We start from the raw sequence: 16,415 nt of genomic DNA, 5'->3' as shown, positions 1-16,415 counted from the left end.
AGAATAAAAAAGTTGTTTGTCGCGCATAACCTTTTAAAATAATATGGCTAAATAAAAATTGTAGTAAAACTTCAGGATGCATGATATAAAAGGCATAACAGAAGTAGAAATGAATATATTTTGTAAAATTTATATTAGTTTGGATACATATATATATATATATATATTAGAATGTTAAATTATGTTTGAAATATTTGTAAAACATTTTTATTGTTAAATTACATATGTACATATATTATAAGAGGCACCACAAACATACATATCTATATATATCGCTTGAATCATTCTTTTAGATATTTATAAGAAGAGAATATGTTAATCTCAGTGAAATATAATTCAATATTTTTCTAATAATTGCTTACTTTTCACATATTAAAGCTTTTATATATTAAAAATGCTATAAACTTTCATGAATTTTAATTTAGAAGAAATATGCATATACATATATAAATTATATATATATAAAAAATATGAGAATGTTTGTTAAAATAAATAACATAAAATTCTTCATAATGTCATATATGAAGTAAATAAGAAGTAAATGAAATAATATAGATTTTATATATATAAAATCATAGGTTTATGTAGATGTAAAATACATCACTCGATTGTCCTTCTAGAGTTTGAATATTGAAGATAATCAGAATTACAGACCATATAGCTATTTTATCGTTCTCATATTTGTGAGTTCTGTTAGAGTAAAGTATTTACATAGTGATATTTCATGTTATTTTTGTTTACCTTTGAAAAGAGAGTAATTACAAGTATTAAAAATATAAAACTATACTAACTAAAGGTAAATAACACAGATGAATAACTTGTATAACCTATAACATTTTGTAGAAAAACATTACATTTGTGATGGTTTAAATATGGCTGGTGACAAAGTAGTAGGTGGTTCTTCGCATCTAACCAAGGAAAAAGTACATAAAGAAGATACTTATAATGAAAATTTAAATGTAGAAGATGAATTTGCAGAACCTATTGAATATGTACCTTGCCCTGAATTTAATTTTTCGGTAAGTCTTTTAAACAAGAAATTGTACTTAGATATTTATATTTGCGCTTAAATTGTTCAACGTCAAAGAAAAATTTCTAAATAATAAAATTGTGATATTATTATTATTATTATTATTATTAATTTCTTAAATATTATACTGAAAATTCTAACGAAAATAAATATAGTTATTAGTATAGTTATTAATATAATAATATATAATAATAAAATAATAATAAAATATGTTATAAAATATGTGCAATATAAATATGTATGTTTTCATCAATTTGAAAATTAGTTTATATATTCAATTTATATTAAAAGAAATAATTTTTTATTTACATGATGTATATTGAATATTATTCCAGGAATATTTGACATTTATATATATATATACATTTTTATACATTATATATACATATTTATACATATATAATCATATTACATCTAATAACTATTTGTGTAAACAATATATTTAAAATTATACATGTTAAACATCCGTTCCTGACAGATAATTTATTTTTCTTATAATACATAGGTTTGTATTTTCTAGAAATATAGTACATATTGTTATATCCAGACCAATTATTATTATTTGCATCATATAATTGTACATTTATACGTTAGACATAAATTTTGACAAGCCATTAGCATTTATGATTTTTAAACTCTATTTATGATCTTAAACTCTAGTCTTTTCATCTAAGCTAGAAACATTAAATTTTTATTTTTCACTGCATATAACTACATTCCACAAATTTTTACCTTTGTTAACATATGGTTTAGCAAATTTAAGATACTTTCATTTATTGATTGCACTAATAAAGAGTTTTCTCTTGGTTATATAATTATCGCGATGCTTTATTGATTTGGTCATATTGAAATCAACTGGAATTGGATGATAACAATATTTGAATTTCAAAGCATTATCCAGTGTAAGATTCGAGCAATCTAGCAAGACAAATTGTGTCTAAGAAATATTCTTTTTTATTAGTTTTATGGGATGTTCTATTAATATGAAACATAATATTCTACTGAATGTTAATGATAATCTTATATATACTTAGAAATATTTAATATTAAGAAGTCAGTTAAATAAAGTGAAAAAGAAAAACATCTGGGAAATAATAGTAAAAGTAGAAATAAAGGAGATCATAGTTAATGATTTTTAATTTCCAGTTTTCAGTAATTGTTATTTGATCTTTTATCCTTTTTTTGATTCTTTTAATTTAAAAACACCTTTTCTTCCCTCTGTCTCGCTCTTTCTCTGTTTTTTCAAGTAGAAATTTATAGAAGATTATTCTGTTGAAAATGACTTCAAACCTGGTACCACTCGGTTTATTTTTAAATAATATCTTAATTATGTAAAAGGATTAATTTAAGGATTAAGGATTAATTATGTAAAAGGATTAAAAACTATTGATAGTACTAAACTGTTGATCATTTATATTTAAAATGATATTTGTAATTTCAGTAATTCAAGATTTTTTATCATCCTATGGAAGCTCTTTATCTGTATAACTTACAACAAGATATTAAAGACTTTTTATTATTATTTATTTAAATTATGAAGTTTACTAATAACTAAATTTTATTTCATTTATTTTGGAAATGATACATTTTATATAGTAACTTTTAATACAATGTCTCGCATTATATTATATTACTGCAAATATTTTATATATGTGTTTTAGACGATTACTTGTTGTTTCTGCAATGGATATTATGGACCATGTTTTGAGGAACCTGTTTGTCCAACATGTCACGCATTTCTATTTCCTAATGACATCGGTTTTTTGCCAGTTCCCATTTTCAGTCAAGTATGTTGTATTGTTTTATATACATATACATAGTAGAACTTCATTTATTTAAATATCATACAATTATATGATATAATAATGCCTAATTTTATCGTCTATTTAATGTTCATCGTCAAAGTATTGCCATTGTAACTTCTTCAACAATCCTTCCTAGGTCATCTCCTATTCTCTGCATGCGAGCTCCGATCATATTTAACGAATCTCTCTTCTTCGCTGTTACTATGGTTGATCATCTTGTATCCTTTACTTGATAGTGACTCATACTCTTCTCAATAATTCCTGTGAATTTCCGTACAAATAGATACGCGCTTCTTTATCAGGAAAACGAGCATTTTCACATTTCTTTTATTTTTTGAAAATTTTTCAGGTTTGTAATTCCCATCATAATTAAATATTTCCAGTATGTAGTTTTTTTATATTCAATCTCGATTATATTTTCATTTATCAATTTTCATCCCATCGACGCTCTGTCTCTAATGTAAAAAACAAACATTTTTGTGACTAATTATTTGATAAAAGTCCAGTTATCTGTATTTCATACGAATAAATGAAGTTCATTGGCAAACAAGAAAATAAAGACATGTATGTGTGTACTTATATACATATTATCTTTTATTTTTTACATATAGAAATCAGATGACGAAGATTCAGGAAATGATGAGCCAACAGAACTTTATTACAATCATGAAAGAAGAGCAAGTCAACAACAACAAAATTCTGCGCAAAACGTGAATGTGTTAAACCTAGCAAAAAGATCCAGTGTACGCTGTATCAAGCCTCCGAGATATGGTTTAAGGAACAGACATATTTTACTTGCGCAGCAACAACATCACGGTATAAATACAAGTAGCCCAAAAAATATGGCAGTTGTATCTCAAAATGCGCAGCTTTCACACAGCGTTCATTCTGACAGTATGCAAAATATAGATAGTGGAAACAATGATATTCATCGTGAAAATAATAAAGAAAAAGATTCCAGTTCTAGTTCTGCACGTGTGGCAGATGGAGCATTACATAACATTGTCCCATTCCAGAGAGTTAAGGAAGTAGAAAGTCGACCATATTATTATCGGAATTGCAAAGTACAAAGTAATGCAGGAGAAATGTCAAGATCGAAAAATTTGTCTGAACGATTAGAGATGTTAACGAATTATAAGCACGCCAAATATGAATCTATCGCTGAACCAGGCTTAATGGAAAGATTACCACCTGAAGTATTGTTAGTTGTCTTCTCACACTTGGATGATGTTAGTCTTTGGTCAGCTGCGAATGTTTGCCGTAGATGGTGTGGTTTGTTATCGACACACGTAACGCCACAGCAGTGGCAACGGAATGTGAAATTACGATGGCCTTTATACAAACCTATCGGAACTGTTAAAAACTGGTATAAACTATATGATTTTTTGGCTTCTTCAGCGCCTTGTAGAACGTGTTTAGCACAAGCGTGTTTGATGTCTCGATCGCCAAGTATTGAAGAAAATTCATGGAGAAAAAATCGTTTGCATAGCGAGCTTAAAAGTTTGAGAATAGATCCTCCTGAGGGTATTGAAGCAACACCCTTGGATCAGAAGTGTTGCCATTGGCAAGCTACGATAACTGGACCTGTAGGGAGTCCGTACGAAGGAGGTTTATTTTATCTTTACCTGCAAGTCCCGTGCACGTATGTATAAATGTGTATTTATGCGAGAACTTAAACATGTTAGATCGAATCAAGTCGAGAATTTTCCTCAGAGTCGGATCAGATTTCTGAAAGTATCTCGCGACTCATGAATATCGAAATTTTCGAAAATTGGGAGAATCCGAATCGTGTTTCGGGACAGTTTTCTTTTAAATATAAGCATTTATTAAATGTAAGCAATTATTTCAATTTTCAAATTTTCTTGAGATATTTTTGACTGATTTATGTTATAAAATTATATTGATTTACCTATGTTTTTTACTACCAATTTATGTTCCTACATACTTCATATATAGGAATGTAAAATAAATTTAACAAATAAAAATAACAGATTTCTTAAGAGTAAATCTTGTCAAAATCAATGTTTACGGATTGGTATAGTCTCTCTTTGGTTAGATGTTAAATATTATTTATATAACCATTGTTCGATTTCAATTTTCTAATTTCTTTTTCTTACATTCTTTTTAAACTTTTGCAGTTACCCTTTGTATCCACCGATAGTAAGGTTTCTTACAAAAATACTTCATCCAAATGTTTCTAGACATGGTGATGTTGGAATAGACTCAATACTTCATAACTGGTCATTAGCACTAACAATTTCGAAGGTGTTAATCAGTGTTCAAAGCTTGCTCACGGATCCATACTGTCAGGTAATATAGAGAACAATAATAATTTAACAAACTCATTTATTTTTTAGAACTATTTATAAATAAATTATATTGTGTTAATAATCACATGTTGGTGATAATTATATAAGATTTTTAATCGTATAATATTTAAAAAATAATGTTAAAGTTAATATAACAGATTATTAATATTAATAATAAATATTAATAAATACAAAATGCACAGGTCTGTATGGAACCGGAATTGGGAGAAATGTATATGAACGATCGTGAAAGGTTTGATGAAATCGCGAGGGCATGGACATGGCGATATGCTATGCATGATGTTATCACTCCACTATAAGCAATTTATAAATATCGTATTTCTTATATATAGAGTGTCAAAAAAAGGATTTAGGAACTTCAAACAGACGCTTTATTCACTGAAGAAAGGAAAGAACTTCGATTTAATATTTATAACAAATTAGAATTTTTGTAACATGTAAACATTTTTATTTATCGAAAGAGATCTCAAATAGTTCAGATATATGCAATCGAATTTTTATTTTTATTAATTTAACCCATTTTAATCTAAACTCTGCTTACGAAATTGTTGCTTACTCTAATGAACGTTATGAAACTACAGAGTTTGTAACTCTTTTCTTTAGACAATTGCATCATTCTTGTAGGAAATATTTATTAAGATCAATTTAATAATTTTCTAGTTTATAATGACGTTCACATAAAGAGTTACATATTTAAGATCATGACAGTAGATAAATAGATGTAGAAATGAAGTTGAAATATATTATTACCCGTTATGTAACTTATATACATATAAATATGTCTCCAAAATTTGCATTTGATTTAAGAATTATGTGTATTAATTTTGTGTGTACTATGCTATTTAATTAATATGTATTTCGTAAATTAATGTTACTAGAAAACAGAGCCAGAAAATAAAGAGGATTCTGTATATAAGTATATTTTTTAGTATAGATAATAATAAAGTTACAGTTAGGGCAAAATCAAATTACGATCTTATATATCACTTTACAGGTTTGTATCTTGCTGATATGGCATTCATAAGTAATGATCCTTTTATTCCTTTCAAACTTTCATTATCTTTATTACTTCTATTTTCACCATGATTTGTAAAAGCAACAGAAATTATTAATTATTTCAAAAACATGCAGCACGAACAGACAAAAGTCGTATTAACAATATTAATATAATTCCTTATTTATTTAGTATTATCATATACATATTATTATCGTATTGATTTAAAAATCTCTCATATACTTTGACATTACCTATTTTATTATGTTACCAGTGATATGAAATGCTTATCAAAGGTTGAATGAAGATAAAACTACAATACGTACGTATATACTTTAAAGGGACATACGTATTTCTTTTAATATCGAATAATAACAGATAACATTTAAAAGTTAGTAAAATTAAAATTATAACTTTAACCTCGTATTAAAGGATATAGATAACTTGTACACATTATTCATTTGTTCATAAACTAATTAGTATTTCACTTGGTTCGTGGCCATCGCTGCATATGACGATGTGACGACATTGCTTGGAGACCATGGCAAGTAGCGGGGGTAATGACGTCGTAGCTCTCGCTTGCTCCATTCACTGACCGGCCGTCGCCGCGAGTAGTCGTGAGTTTGTCCTGCTTTCTTCTGTACATCGATACCGTTCCAGGATCTAACGGAATATCCCGGAAGCGTGTTTTGGACTTTCCTATTTCTTTCTGTTGAAATCTTTCCCACAGATTACCACGGATTCCTGTTATCTCTATAATAAGTATCGAGTAACAATCGACGCATTTTAATCAAAGCCTGGAATGTATTTGTGAAAGCTGCTTATTCTTTCCATCTTTCTTCCTTTCGTGTCTTTGCATTGTGTGCGCGCGCGTGCTTGTGTGTATGATTTGTATACATAATAGTATTTGTACGGATTCGAGAAGGTCTTTGGACGCGAAAGGATACGATCGATTACAATTCGTGGAAGGAGATATGACCGTCGCCGGAAAGGTAAGTTCTTTTAGTAATTGCTTTTGATTTTTGGTTTCTAAACCATTCATTTGTATATTATTATTGCGTATCTTAGATCTAAAAATTAGAAACTATAATATCGGAAATCTGTCATTCACGATTTCTACGTTTATTTTGCACTACATTGTTTTGTATTTTTAAGCGTGACAATTTAGATTAGATACGGATACAGTAATGGTAGCCTTTACTGTGTTTCAGTTGATTAAAAGTATTCTACAATATAGCTTAAGTACTTTTTTTATTACATACTTATATAATATACTATATATTAAGCAATGTTAGAGAACGAAAGAAAAATATTTCATTAATGTGTTTATTTCATTAATGAACTGTTATTACGATATGAAAAGCGTTACCTGTATATAAATCACTTTACTCGCTTATTGTTTTATCTAACATTTATAACTTTCATTTGGAATACATTTATATTTTCTCTCCTGGTTTTTCTCATACCGATTAATGACATATTCTTTCTGTTCTATTGTTTTATTGAGTTAGAGTGAGATCATGACCTAAATTGGGCGATCTAACAAATTGGAATGGTAATATTTCTTAATATTCTAGAACTTGTCGCGAAGTAATTACAAGGATCATTATATTCATTTTCATGTCGTTCTTTTAGAATAGAAATTTTTATCTCGTATAAAGTATTCCTACAAGTGTATCCAGATTTTGGTTTCAATTGTGGTTTCAAGTAAATCTCTCAAAAATCATATAATCATTACAAGCTGTCTAATCTCCTTCAAATTTACTGAAACGAAATCTGAATTACAGACTTCACCCAGCTCCAATCATTCAGCTTTCTCGGCGCCAAAGGATATACAAATATACACACGTAGGGTATTCGCTTTTACGAATTAATTGGCTCTTGGCGATCGTTCGTAAATCAGGAATTCGTAAAGCGGGAGTTTATCTCTTAGAAGTAATGCTATAAGCGAGAGTTTTGTTCGTAAGAAGGAACAAACAAAGAATAAAATATACAGAATAAATATCAAACGATAAGAAAAGTCTTTACTGAACAAAGATCTGCATATGTAAGAAAACTTCTCAATCGATAAAAATTATTTGAAAAAAGATTAGCTCATCTTTTTATCACCGGGTAAATCGACGGTCGTAGAGATAGTAGGAGATATATCTATTAAAAAGTTTAAGAAAGAAACGCCTCCAATTGTCTTTGCCGCGCATAATTTAAAATAAATACGTGGCTCCAACAAATTCGCGAAGATAAAGATTCGTAAGGTTAGAATAGCTAACGATACAAAAACATTGTATCATTCTAACTGAAACTATAATGCTAAAAATTTGAGATATTTAAACCAACCTTCATCCGCAGACGTAATAGTGGCGCTAACTGGAACTAAAGCACGCTAAGAAATACCGGTGGTTGGAAAAATAATAGAAAAGCAGTTCGAAGGAAACACAATTATAGTATCAACCGTATGTACATAAATAGTCACTCAGCACAACTCAAACAAAATGTCACGTTATCTTAAATAATTTTGTAACCGTGGCTAAAATCAGACGTTATATCTTAATCCCAAACGTAAGAATATAGAAAGCTAATCGACGTAGGAAATACACTTCCGTTTATCACCCGTCTCCCTATGTCATTTCCAACGTAAATTAGTTCTTGTTTAACATTTTTCTAATGATATCCACCAATTTGCGCGTTCGATATAGAAAATCAGATTAAAAAGAAATTTTTTTCTATACAGTGGTTATCAGCGACGACAATGTGAATACAGAGAGATATTTACTAGTTGGATTTTGCTAAATAACGATTTGTTTTCAGGAAAAAGAAAACGCTTGAAACGTGGTTTTTATCACAGAAATTTTCACTTGAAGTTCATTTGATCTGGTATTCGTTGCAAGAATAATTGTGTTTAGGGCAATGTAAAAGGATATGTTTGACGGTAAACTAATAACTAAATTGACAGATATCGTAGATTGGTAGGTTAGATCTTGAGATTAGACATGCGCACGTGAGTGAGTCTGGTGTGACCACGTCTACGTCTGTTTAGATACAATTTAGTGTCGACGATCAAGATTCCTAATGTGAACCGAAATGCAATTCTTACTAAAGATAAGTCTACGAATGTGCAATGACGATCTGTCTGATGTGTTCGAGATAATTACTAAAATTATCGTTATCGAAATCTTCCGTTGGTAATAAAAATGTTAAAAAAAGAATATAGTATAAATGGGTCTTTCGAGCGAAAGTTTTCTTTTTTGAATATTTTCCTCTTGGACACAGCTACGTTTAATGCGTTCAGACGTAGCAACGTTAACGATAAGAATCTTTAATCCGATAGTGTTAAGTGTGTATAAATATTTACTTCGTGTATTTTTAGAAGAAAGATGAAAGTGTAGAAGAATAAAAATAAATTGCATTCAAACTATTTCTTTCGTTTTTAATTGATTCCAAGTCCGTTATCTTCGTCGCTAGTGCGAAGAAGTTTTATGTGCCACGAGTCAACAGAAGAAAGTCATAATGATGCAATTAGTAGAATCAAGTGAAAATGTGCGTGAATAAATCCATCACTGCGCAAATGTTAAGACTAATGCATTTTGTTTTACTTGCTCTTTCAAAAATTTAGCTTCGCCTAAAGATTTAATGATATTTAAAATTTCGATAATACGGATTTTCCTTCGTTTGCATTATATGTTGATCAGCTAATTATCGTTAGCCGACTAACAGTAGCGCTCAGTAATATTGTCATAAATTAGAAAATGTGATAGAAGGGGAATGTAATATGTGAATTATAATTTCATAAATAAAATGTATTCGGTATGTTCTCAAAATCTTTGTCGATACGGATGACCACTTGATTGTTTAATTTTGCTTTCAGAAATACGTAGATTGTACCGTCCTGGAAACTGAAAGTATTGCTGACGCAGAAGATTCTTCTTACGATAGCGACTACGAAGCTGAAGATTCAGTGGGATCTACGAATATTCATTCACAAGTGGAATTGCAGGTATCTATGAACTTTTATGACATCCTTGTATTGTCGTGGCTGCAGCAATGATTGCTCAATCTGTAAATTCAGGTTTTAATCAAAAATTTGATGCACGGACGTAATGAAGAAGCGCGCGAGAAGAAACATTTTGCATTTTCTCACGGGAGATCATTTTTCCACGTTCTATCGCATTTGAGATATAATTTCATTGCGCGTTCTATCGCAAAATAATTTATTTATAAATTTTACAACATTGTAAACGTTCCAGGAAACCAAAATATTTGTTCGACTTTGTAAAATTAATGCAACAAATTTTTTACAAAATTATAATTTATTCGTATAAGACGCGTAATCTATAAATAAACGAACTTTTTTTATATGTAAATATTCATCGAAAATATAAGGATTTTCTTTTATATAAGAATTAATTATATAAGAATTTAAATAAGAACATTTTGTGCCTATGTGCGATATTTTATTTCATTTGCATTTTAATTATAATACAAGATTTTTTCACAAACTCCTCCTAACAAGAAGAAGAGCATCTGCGACTAGGAGATATCCTGTTCGATTAACAGAATATTCGGATAGTAGAAAGTTCGCTAAATATTAGGATATTCGGATAAAGGAAGATGAAACGAAAAATTTCACTGATTCATTGTCCTCGATTAATAGCTTTCATTTCGAATTATAGGTATCTACGTCAAGTCATTCAGATGTGTCCCGGACCGCCTCAGATACGTTGGCTGCTGAATTTGCAGAATATGTTACAGTGCAAGGAAGTCCACCGGTTCAGAGTCCAGGTACAAGATTTTTTAAAGAAAAAATCATTTATCTTTAACTAACTAAATGTAAAAAGATTTCGTATTTTATCAGTAACCAGTATTGTTAACAATAACGATTCAATAAATTTAACAACTGTTATTATTAAATATTTAACAATGATATCTCGTGTAAAATATTATTATTAGCTTTAATATCATTAAATTCTAGATAAACGTAAATTTATTTCGAAAAGCTTTCTACTTACCTACGTGGAGATCGTTTATAGGTTTGTGTATACGTATGCTAATCTATTAAAAATCTTAAATTGATACTTTCCCTTGGAAAAATAATAATATCATCGCTTCTCCTCAAACCTCTCTTAGATGTACAGTTTTGAAATCATGCACTTCGAAATCATCTTTAAACTTTTGTCATGACATCGTGCACATACCTATCACAAATTTCTCTAACATTTTAGGAATTCCTCCTCTCCTGGCACTGATGCTTCGTGTGTTCCAACCGAAGATCCTAAGCTTCTTTATGTGACAGGCCATCATAGATATTTGAGTCTATTCGAGGTCGGGTTTCTTACTACTCTCCTCGGTGAGTTTGTCCTCGTTCACCTGCTTCTTTTATTTATTACCCATTTTAAAGCACAATTCTTCCAACTCACAGAAATGAGACGTTCTCCTGCTAACTATCAATCTTTTGACTAATCTGTTAATCCTTTTCTGGTCAGGTGCGTTGATACCTCTCTTCGCATTATTTTTCAAGATCTCCTTTAGACTTAAATATTTACATACTACCTTAATATTTACTATATTATTTATTCGACTTATCGTTTAAACGATATTCATTTTTATCTTACTTGCTTTTTAAAGCTTGGCTTCTTTAGAATACACTTAAATCATTTAATTTCAATTAATAGTAATTCTTTAAACGTTTTATTTTGTATTTATTATGTTATTAATAGATATATGGTATTTATTTCTGGTTCATTGTTTTATTAATAAGGGGATAGTAGCTGCTAATAGTTTAATCTCCACGTAGGCAAGTACTTAGCAATATTCCAATTTTTGCTCATCATAGTTATTAATAATATAGGCCTTCCTTTGATAGATAATAATATCTAACTAAGCTTAGGGTGTATACACATTGCATATACCTAAGTGTTCGAGTTAAAGTACCTGGGACGATTCCACTTATATGTTCTCCAATTATATGTACCTTTACGGATGTTGGCAAACGATAGATTTCGTTTCTTTTCTAAGCTATAGTTTTATCGTATGCTTACTTTGTATCATCTTTGTGTGGTATTCCATTAACGTTATATGTCTCCTATTCGAAAGACCATACTACTGTGAAGGTTGAATATAGTATTATCATTAAATCTCATAGATTACAGCCGTGTATAAGTAGCTATTATTTGAAAAAAGAATTTATAAATGTAGCTTCTAGTTGCGCACTGAATATCGCGGAAGACAATAATATTCGTGAACTTTATTCATTTTATCTCTCCGCCATTTGATACTGCTACTCCGCCGCTATAGTCTTCACGATCTTCATTTTCACGACAATTTCATTGCTTTGGTCATCTCGAAGACATAATTTATCCACCGATACTGTCTAAGTAGCGTTTGTTTCTATTTTCTTATAGCCCGGTTTAAACTTCCCAAATTGTCTTTTTTTCATATGTATTTGAACGTAATGCGATTAACATAGCCATGTCATCAAGCCACGTTTAACGCTAGCTTCGTACAAGAGACTATCGTATGTTGTTAAAATTGTTAAACATTTATTTTTTTTTTAGGGTACACTGCCCGAGTAGAATTCGCCCTTAAGCTTGGCTACACGGAACGTTTGGTTCAAACAGCGCTGGAAAAATTGGGTCCAGATCCGGAACAAAACGAACTTTTGGCTGAGTTGATAAAACTCGGTGCTAGCTGTTCTCAAAAGTCAGTTGATACGCCAGAGGAGCCTGATAACGTCGCGGACACTGATTTAATGTCCAATGAAAACAGCGGATGCTCTAGCAGTCTCAGATCTGTTGTAATTGATGGAAGCAATGTGGCGATGAGTCATGGAAACAAGGAAATATTTTCTTGTAGAGGAATTAAAATTTGCGTGGATTGGTTTAAAGCTCGAGGGCACAAAGAAATTACCGTATTTGTGCCGAAGTGGCGAAAGGAAACTTCCAGGATTGATAATCCGATCGCCGACCAAGAAATTTTGGGAGAATTGGAAAGGGACCGTTTGTTGGTTTTTACTCCATCCAGGTTTGTATATCAATGTATGAATCAGTTAATTAATGCCTGTAATGTACGAATAATGTACGATGATATATAAAAGTGTTTTAGGATCAATTTCAGCTAATATTTGAGTATCACGGCATATTATGTGAAAGAAAATAGTTTAACAAATAGCTGCTATTAGATATATAGGGTATTCAGTAATAGATGGTACAAAATTTAACTGGTTTCTTCAAACTAAAATGAGACTATAATAAGTATAATGAAGAATACAAATTTAAAGCGTTATTTATTAATATTTAAAAGTTATTAATTATTAATATCTATAAAAGTTACTATTAATACTTAAAAATAGTTTGTCTCTGCGGAAAACAAATCTAGGTCAGCCTAAGCGACAGCGATCCTCGAATCTAACGATACATCCGGCCATTTCATAATAAATAACTTTCTAAATAAAACTCTATTTTAATAAAATTCAACTTGAGAAAGACCAACTTATCAATTCTTACAAAGTATTTCCATTATTTAACATTATGCGTTGTGTTTTTGCTATTTAATATATCTCTAAATAGATAAGTATTTAATACAATATAATTATTTAAGTATTAAGGACTTAAAAGGCAGCATTTAATATGAAGACGCATCGAAAGTATTAATATATATTATTATTGACTGTCAATAGTAACAGTAATTATGTAAGAAATGATTGTAAATCCTTATTACTTTAAAATAGTTCTTAATTGTCTATTTTAGATTAGTTGGTGGGAAAAGAATGGTTTGTTACGATGATCGCTATATTTTGAAACTAGCAGCGGAAATCGATGGTATTGTTGTCAGCAATGATAATTACAGAGATTTGGCACAGGAAAATCCGGAATTTCGAAAAGTTGTGGAAGAAAGAATTTTGATGTATACTTTCGTAAATGATCGCTTTATGCCACCAGACGATCCACTAGGTAGAAGCGGTCCCACTTTAGACAATTTTTTGAGAACTTTTCCCAAAAAATCTGATCCAGCACCACCTTGTCCATACGCGAAGGTATGTCAAATATTGCCTAGATTTTATCAAATTATTTAAACAATAACTAATTCTGTAAGTATTTGAAGAATTTATTAGAAACAACCAAGAAATAATCAAGAAAGTGAGATAATATTAATCAAAAATAATTTTTCTCATTGCAGAAATGCACTTATGGAAATAAGTGTAAATTTCGACATCCAGAAAGAGGTCTTCATCCTCAAAAATCAGTTACAGAGAAGTTAGTGGAACATGTACAAAAGCAGCTTCAAGTAAGAGGTTCAAGTCCAAATGTATTTTTATCCAGCAATATATCGACCAATGCGTTTCAACATCAACCGCTTTGTAAAACCAAATCAACGGTAACTACCAGTATCCAACCATTACCTTCGGTTACAAAAAGCAGATCTGCAGAAAATGTCACGCTTGATCAACCAATGAATTCCACGATACATGGTTTACAAGTGCCACCTACCACAAGTTCTCAAGGTATTAGGATTTTCACTAACGTATTTATTTTAATGCAAAATAAATAATATTTATATTATTCTTATTTGCTTCTACTAAAACAAACTAATTTTTATTAATAATAGGTTATCGTTCTTCCTGTCGATCGACAGGAAGATTGAATAAACCAGAAGCAGAGCCACCAAATATACATAAGAAACTGCAGAGGCAGTTAACTTTAAATCCAGTGTACGATCCTCGACTTCACCAGCTGAGACAATACCAGCAAGCGTCTCAAACAAGTTCATTATCGCAACAAACTGCGATAACATCTTCTACAGCACAGCACAGAGCCTTAAGTAGACATTCTAGTAACGAATCAGCCTACAGAGCTGGCATGAAGTGAGTTCTTATTTTCTCTACGATTCTTATATTATAATTTTTTGATTGTAAGATTGTAAGATTCAATATCATAATATTAAATGCCATAATAATTAAGCGGGAATGACGAACAAGACAAATTTTTTTACAATCGTAATTAATTAAACAAGTATTTAATTGTTTAGTTGGGATCGTTCTGAAGGAGGGCAGTGTCATCAACACGTAACACGTATTGCTTCGGCGCCTGATTCTTACCAAGCTTGGTTATCAAATAATTCAAACTTGGCTGTACCATCAGGATCGAGTCAACGGCTGGGTGCTTCAGATTCACAGTTAAATGTCCCTACATCTCCCTTGTATTCGGCTATGCCTACGGATATGTTAAGGGATTTTCTCGATACCAGAACAAAAATACATTACCATTTGGCAAATATCTTTCCCGAAGAACACGTGAGAACTGCTATGCTAATTCATCCATTTGAAACAGATCCAATAGAAATCTGTGTTGCTATTTTGAAAATGTATCCCCAATAATGGAATAAGAACCATTTCGTACATTTATTTAATTCATATTTATTAAATGAATATATCAACAGTTTTAAAATCTTTCAAGAATATTGTAATATTCGACTTTAGACCCAGCATAGACTTTTATAAACAGATTAAGCAAATATTTGTTATACAATTAATACTTTTTCAAATATCTCTATACTCTATTTATTTTTCAAGAAGAGGAATAATCGTATTGGAAAGGAATTGAAAACCCCGCTACAATAACGAAACTCTTTAACTTTTAATTTTCATGTTTTAACCAATTCCAATAAAAAGTTGTTGATGGGTATAACACTCGTCAAGATTGCAAAGCTGTTCTGCATGTAATTAAAACTATTTCCATCATGTATGTACTGAAATTTGTTTACAAACGTGGAAAGGGTAGAAATGTAAGGATAGTAATTTAAATTTTACACAATTTTACTTATTTATAGCAATAATGTAGTTTTTAAATTAGATTAAGAGAAAACTATCAGTAAAACACAAAAATTTATAACTTTGTAACATAGAGCGTTAAAAATACTTAGTGTTTTAAACATATTTCCATATTATCATTCAACAATTAACCGTATATGCAAATTCGAAGTAATAAGTTATAATCCAGAGAACCAAATTCAACACTTTAGGTTATGTTCTATAGTAATTACCAAGTTGATGATCTGAGAGTATTTATTACACCTTTTATCTCTTTTTTGTGTAATAGTACATGTAACCGTGTACTTGCACTAATAAACCATTCCTATCTTTATACTTATTGAGAAAACAAAGTATATTTATTTTGAATAAAATTGCTCGTTTTTTATTATAATTAAATTTTTTATTTTATTGAATATATACATATTACTAATATACTCTCTTTTTATTAAAGCCT

General features: G+C 30.0%; 2 protein-coding genes across 5 annotated transcripts; both read left to right on the top strand.

Moving 5' to 3' along the window:
* Window positions 1-578: 578 nt before the first annotated feature.
* On the top strand, window positions 579-6,086 carry LOC100741617. Of its 3 annotated transcripts, none has more exons than XM_012382628.3 (6): window positions 579-703; window positions 844-1,019; window positions 2,692-2,817; window positions 3,447-4,477; window positions 4,974-5,145; window positions 5,348-6,086. In XM_012382628.3, exons 2-6 carry the CDS (start codon window positions 873-875, stop codon window positions 5,462-5,464), a joined length of 1,593 nt encoding a protein of 530 aa, XP_012238051.1. In that variant the 5' UTR covers window positions 579-703; window positions 844-872; the 3' UTR covers window positions 5,465-6,086. The 3 variants fall into 3 exon arrangements, with proteins under 3 accessions (XP_012238051.1, XP_033175384.1, XP_033175383.1); XM_033319493.1 differs by having other exon boundaries at window positions 628-683; XM_033319492.1 differs by lacking the exon at window positions 579-703 and adding an exon at window positions 710-764.
* Window positions 6,087-7,043: 957 nt separating this feature from the next.
* On the top strand, window positions 7,044-16,352 carry LOC100741497 (probable ribonuclease ZC3H12C). 2 transcript variants are annotated; one of them, XM_003487535.3, is made up of 8 exons: window positions 7,044-7,151; window positions 10,022-10,150; window positions 10,827-10,935; window positions 12,708-13,173; window positions 13,900-14,185; window positions 14,329-14,653; window positions 14,758-15,013; window positions 15,178-16,352. In XM_003487535.3, the coding sequence occupies exons 1-8, from the start codon at window positions 7,044-7,046 to the stop codon at window positions 15,524-15,526; spliced, it is 2,028 nt and encodes a 675-aa protein (XP_003487583.1). In that variant the 3' UTR covers window positions 15,527-16,352. The 2 variants fall into 2 exon arrangements, with proteins under 2 accessions (XP_003487583.1, XP_012238083.1); XM_012382660.3 differs by lacking the exon at window positions 7,044-7,151 and adding an exon at window positions 9,358-9,693 and having other exon boundaries at window positions 15,178-15,526.
* The last annotated feature ends 63 nt before the right edge of the window (window positions 16,353-16,415 follow it).

This window comes from Bombus impatiens, unplaced genomic scaffold (assembly GCF_000188095.3).
Source record: "Bombus impatiens unplaced genomic scaffold, BIMP_2.2 scf_0155, whole genome shotgun sequence".
In the NCBI taxonomy this organism is placed as follows: domain Eukaryota; kingdom Metazoa; phylum Arthropoda; class Insecta; order Hymenoptera; family Apidae; genus Bombus; species Bombus impatiens.
This window is presented reverse-complemented; position numbering and strand designations above follow the sequence as displayed.

What these genes read in the sequence shown, in the direction of transcription:
- LOC100741617 (XM_033319492.1), top strand. Translation starts at nt 725, where the DNA reads ATGTTATTTTTGTTTACCTTTGAAAAGAGAGTAATTACAA. An exon ending in TGAAAAGAGAGTAATTACAA is followed by an intron (nt 765 to 843) that starts GTATTAAAAATA and finishes AACATTTTGTAG; the next exon opens with AAAAACATTACATTTGTGAT. An exon ending in GCCCTGAATTTAATTTTTCG is followed by an intron (nt 1,020 to 2,691) that starts GTAAGTCTTTTA and finishes TATGTGTTTTAG; the next exon opens with ACGATTACTTGTTGTTTCTG.
- LOC100741497 (XM_003487535.3), top strand. Translation starts at nt 7,044, where the DNA reads ATGATTTGTATACATAATAGTATTTGTACGGATTCGAGAAGGTCTTTG. An exon ending in ATATGACCGTCGCCGGAAAG is followed by an intron (nt 7,152 to 10,021) that starts GTAAGTTCTTTT and finishes TTTTGCTTTCAG; the next exon opens with AAATACGTAGATTGTACCGT. An exon ending in TCCACCGGTTCAGAGTCCAG is followed by an intron (nt 10,936 to 12,707) that starts GTACAAGATTTT and finishes TTTTTTTTTTAG; the next exon opens with GGTACACTGCCCGAGTAGAA.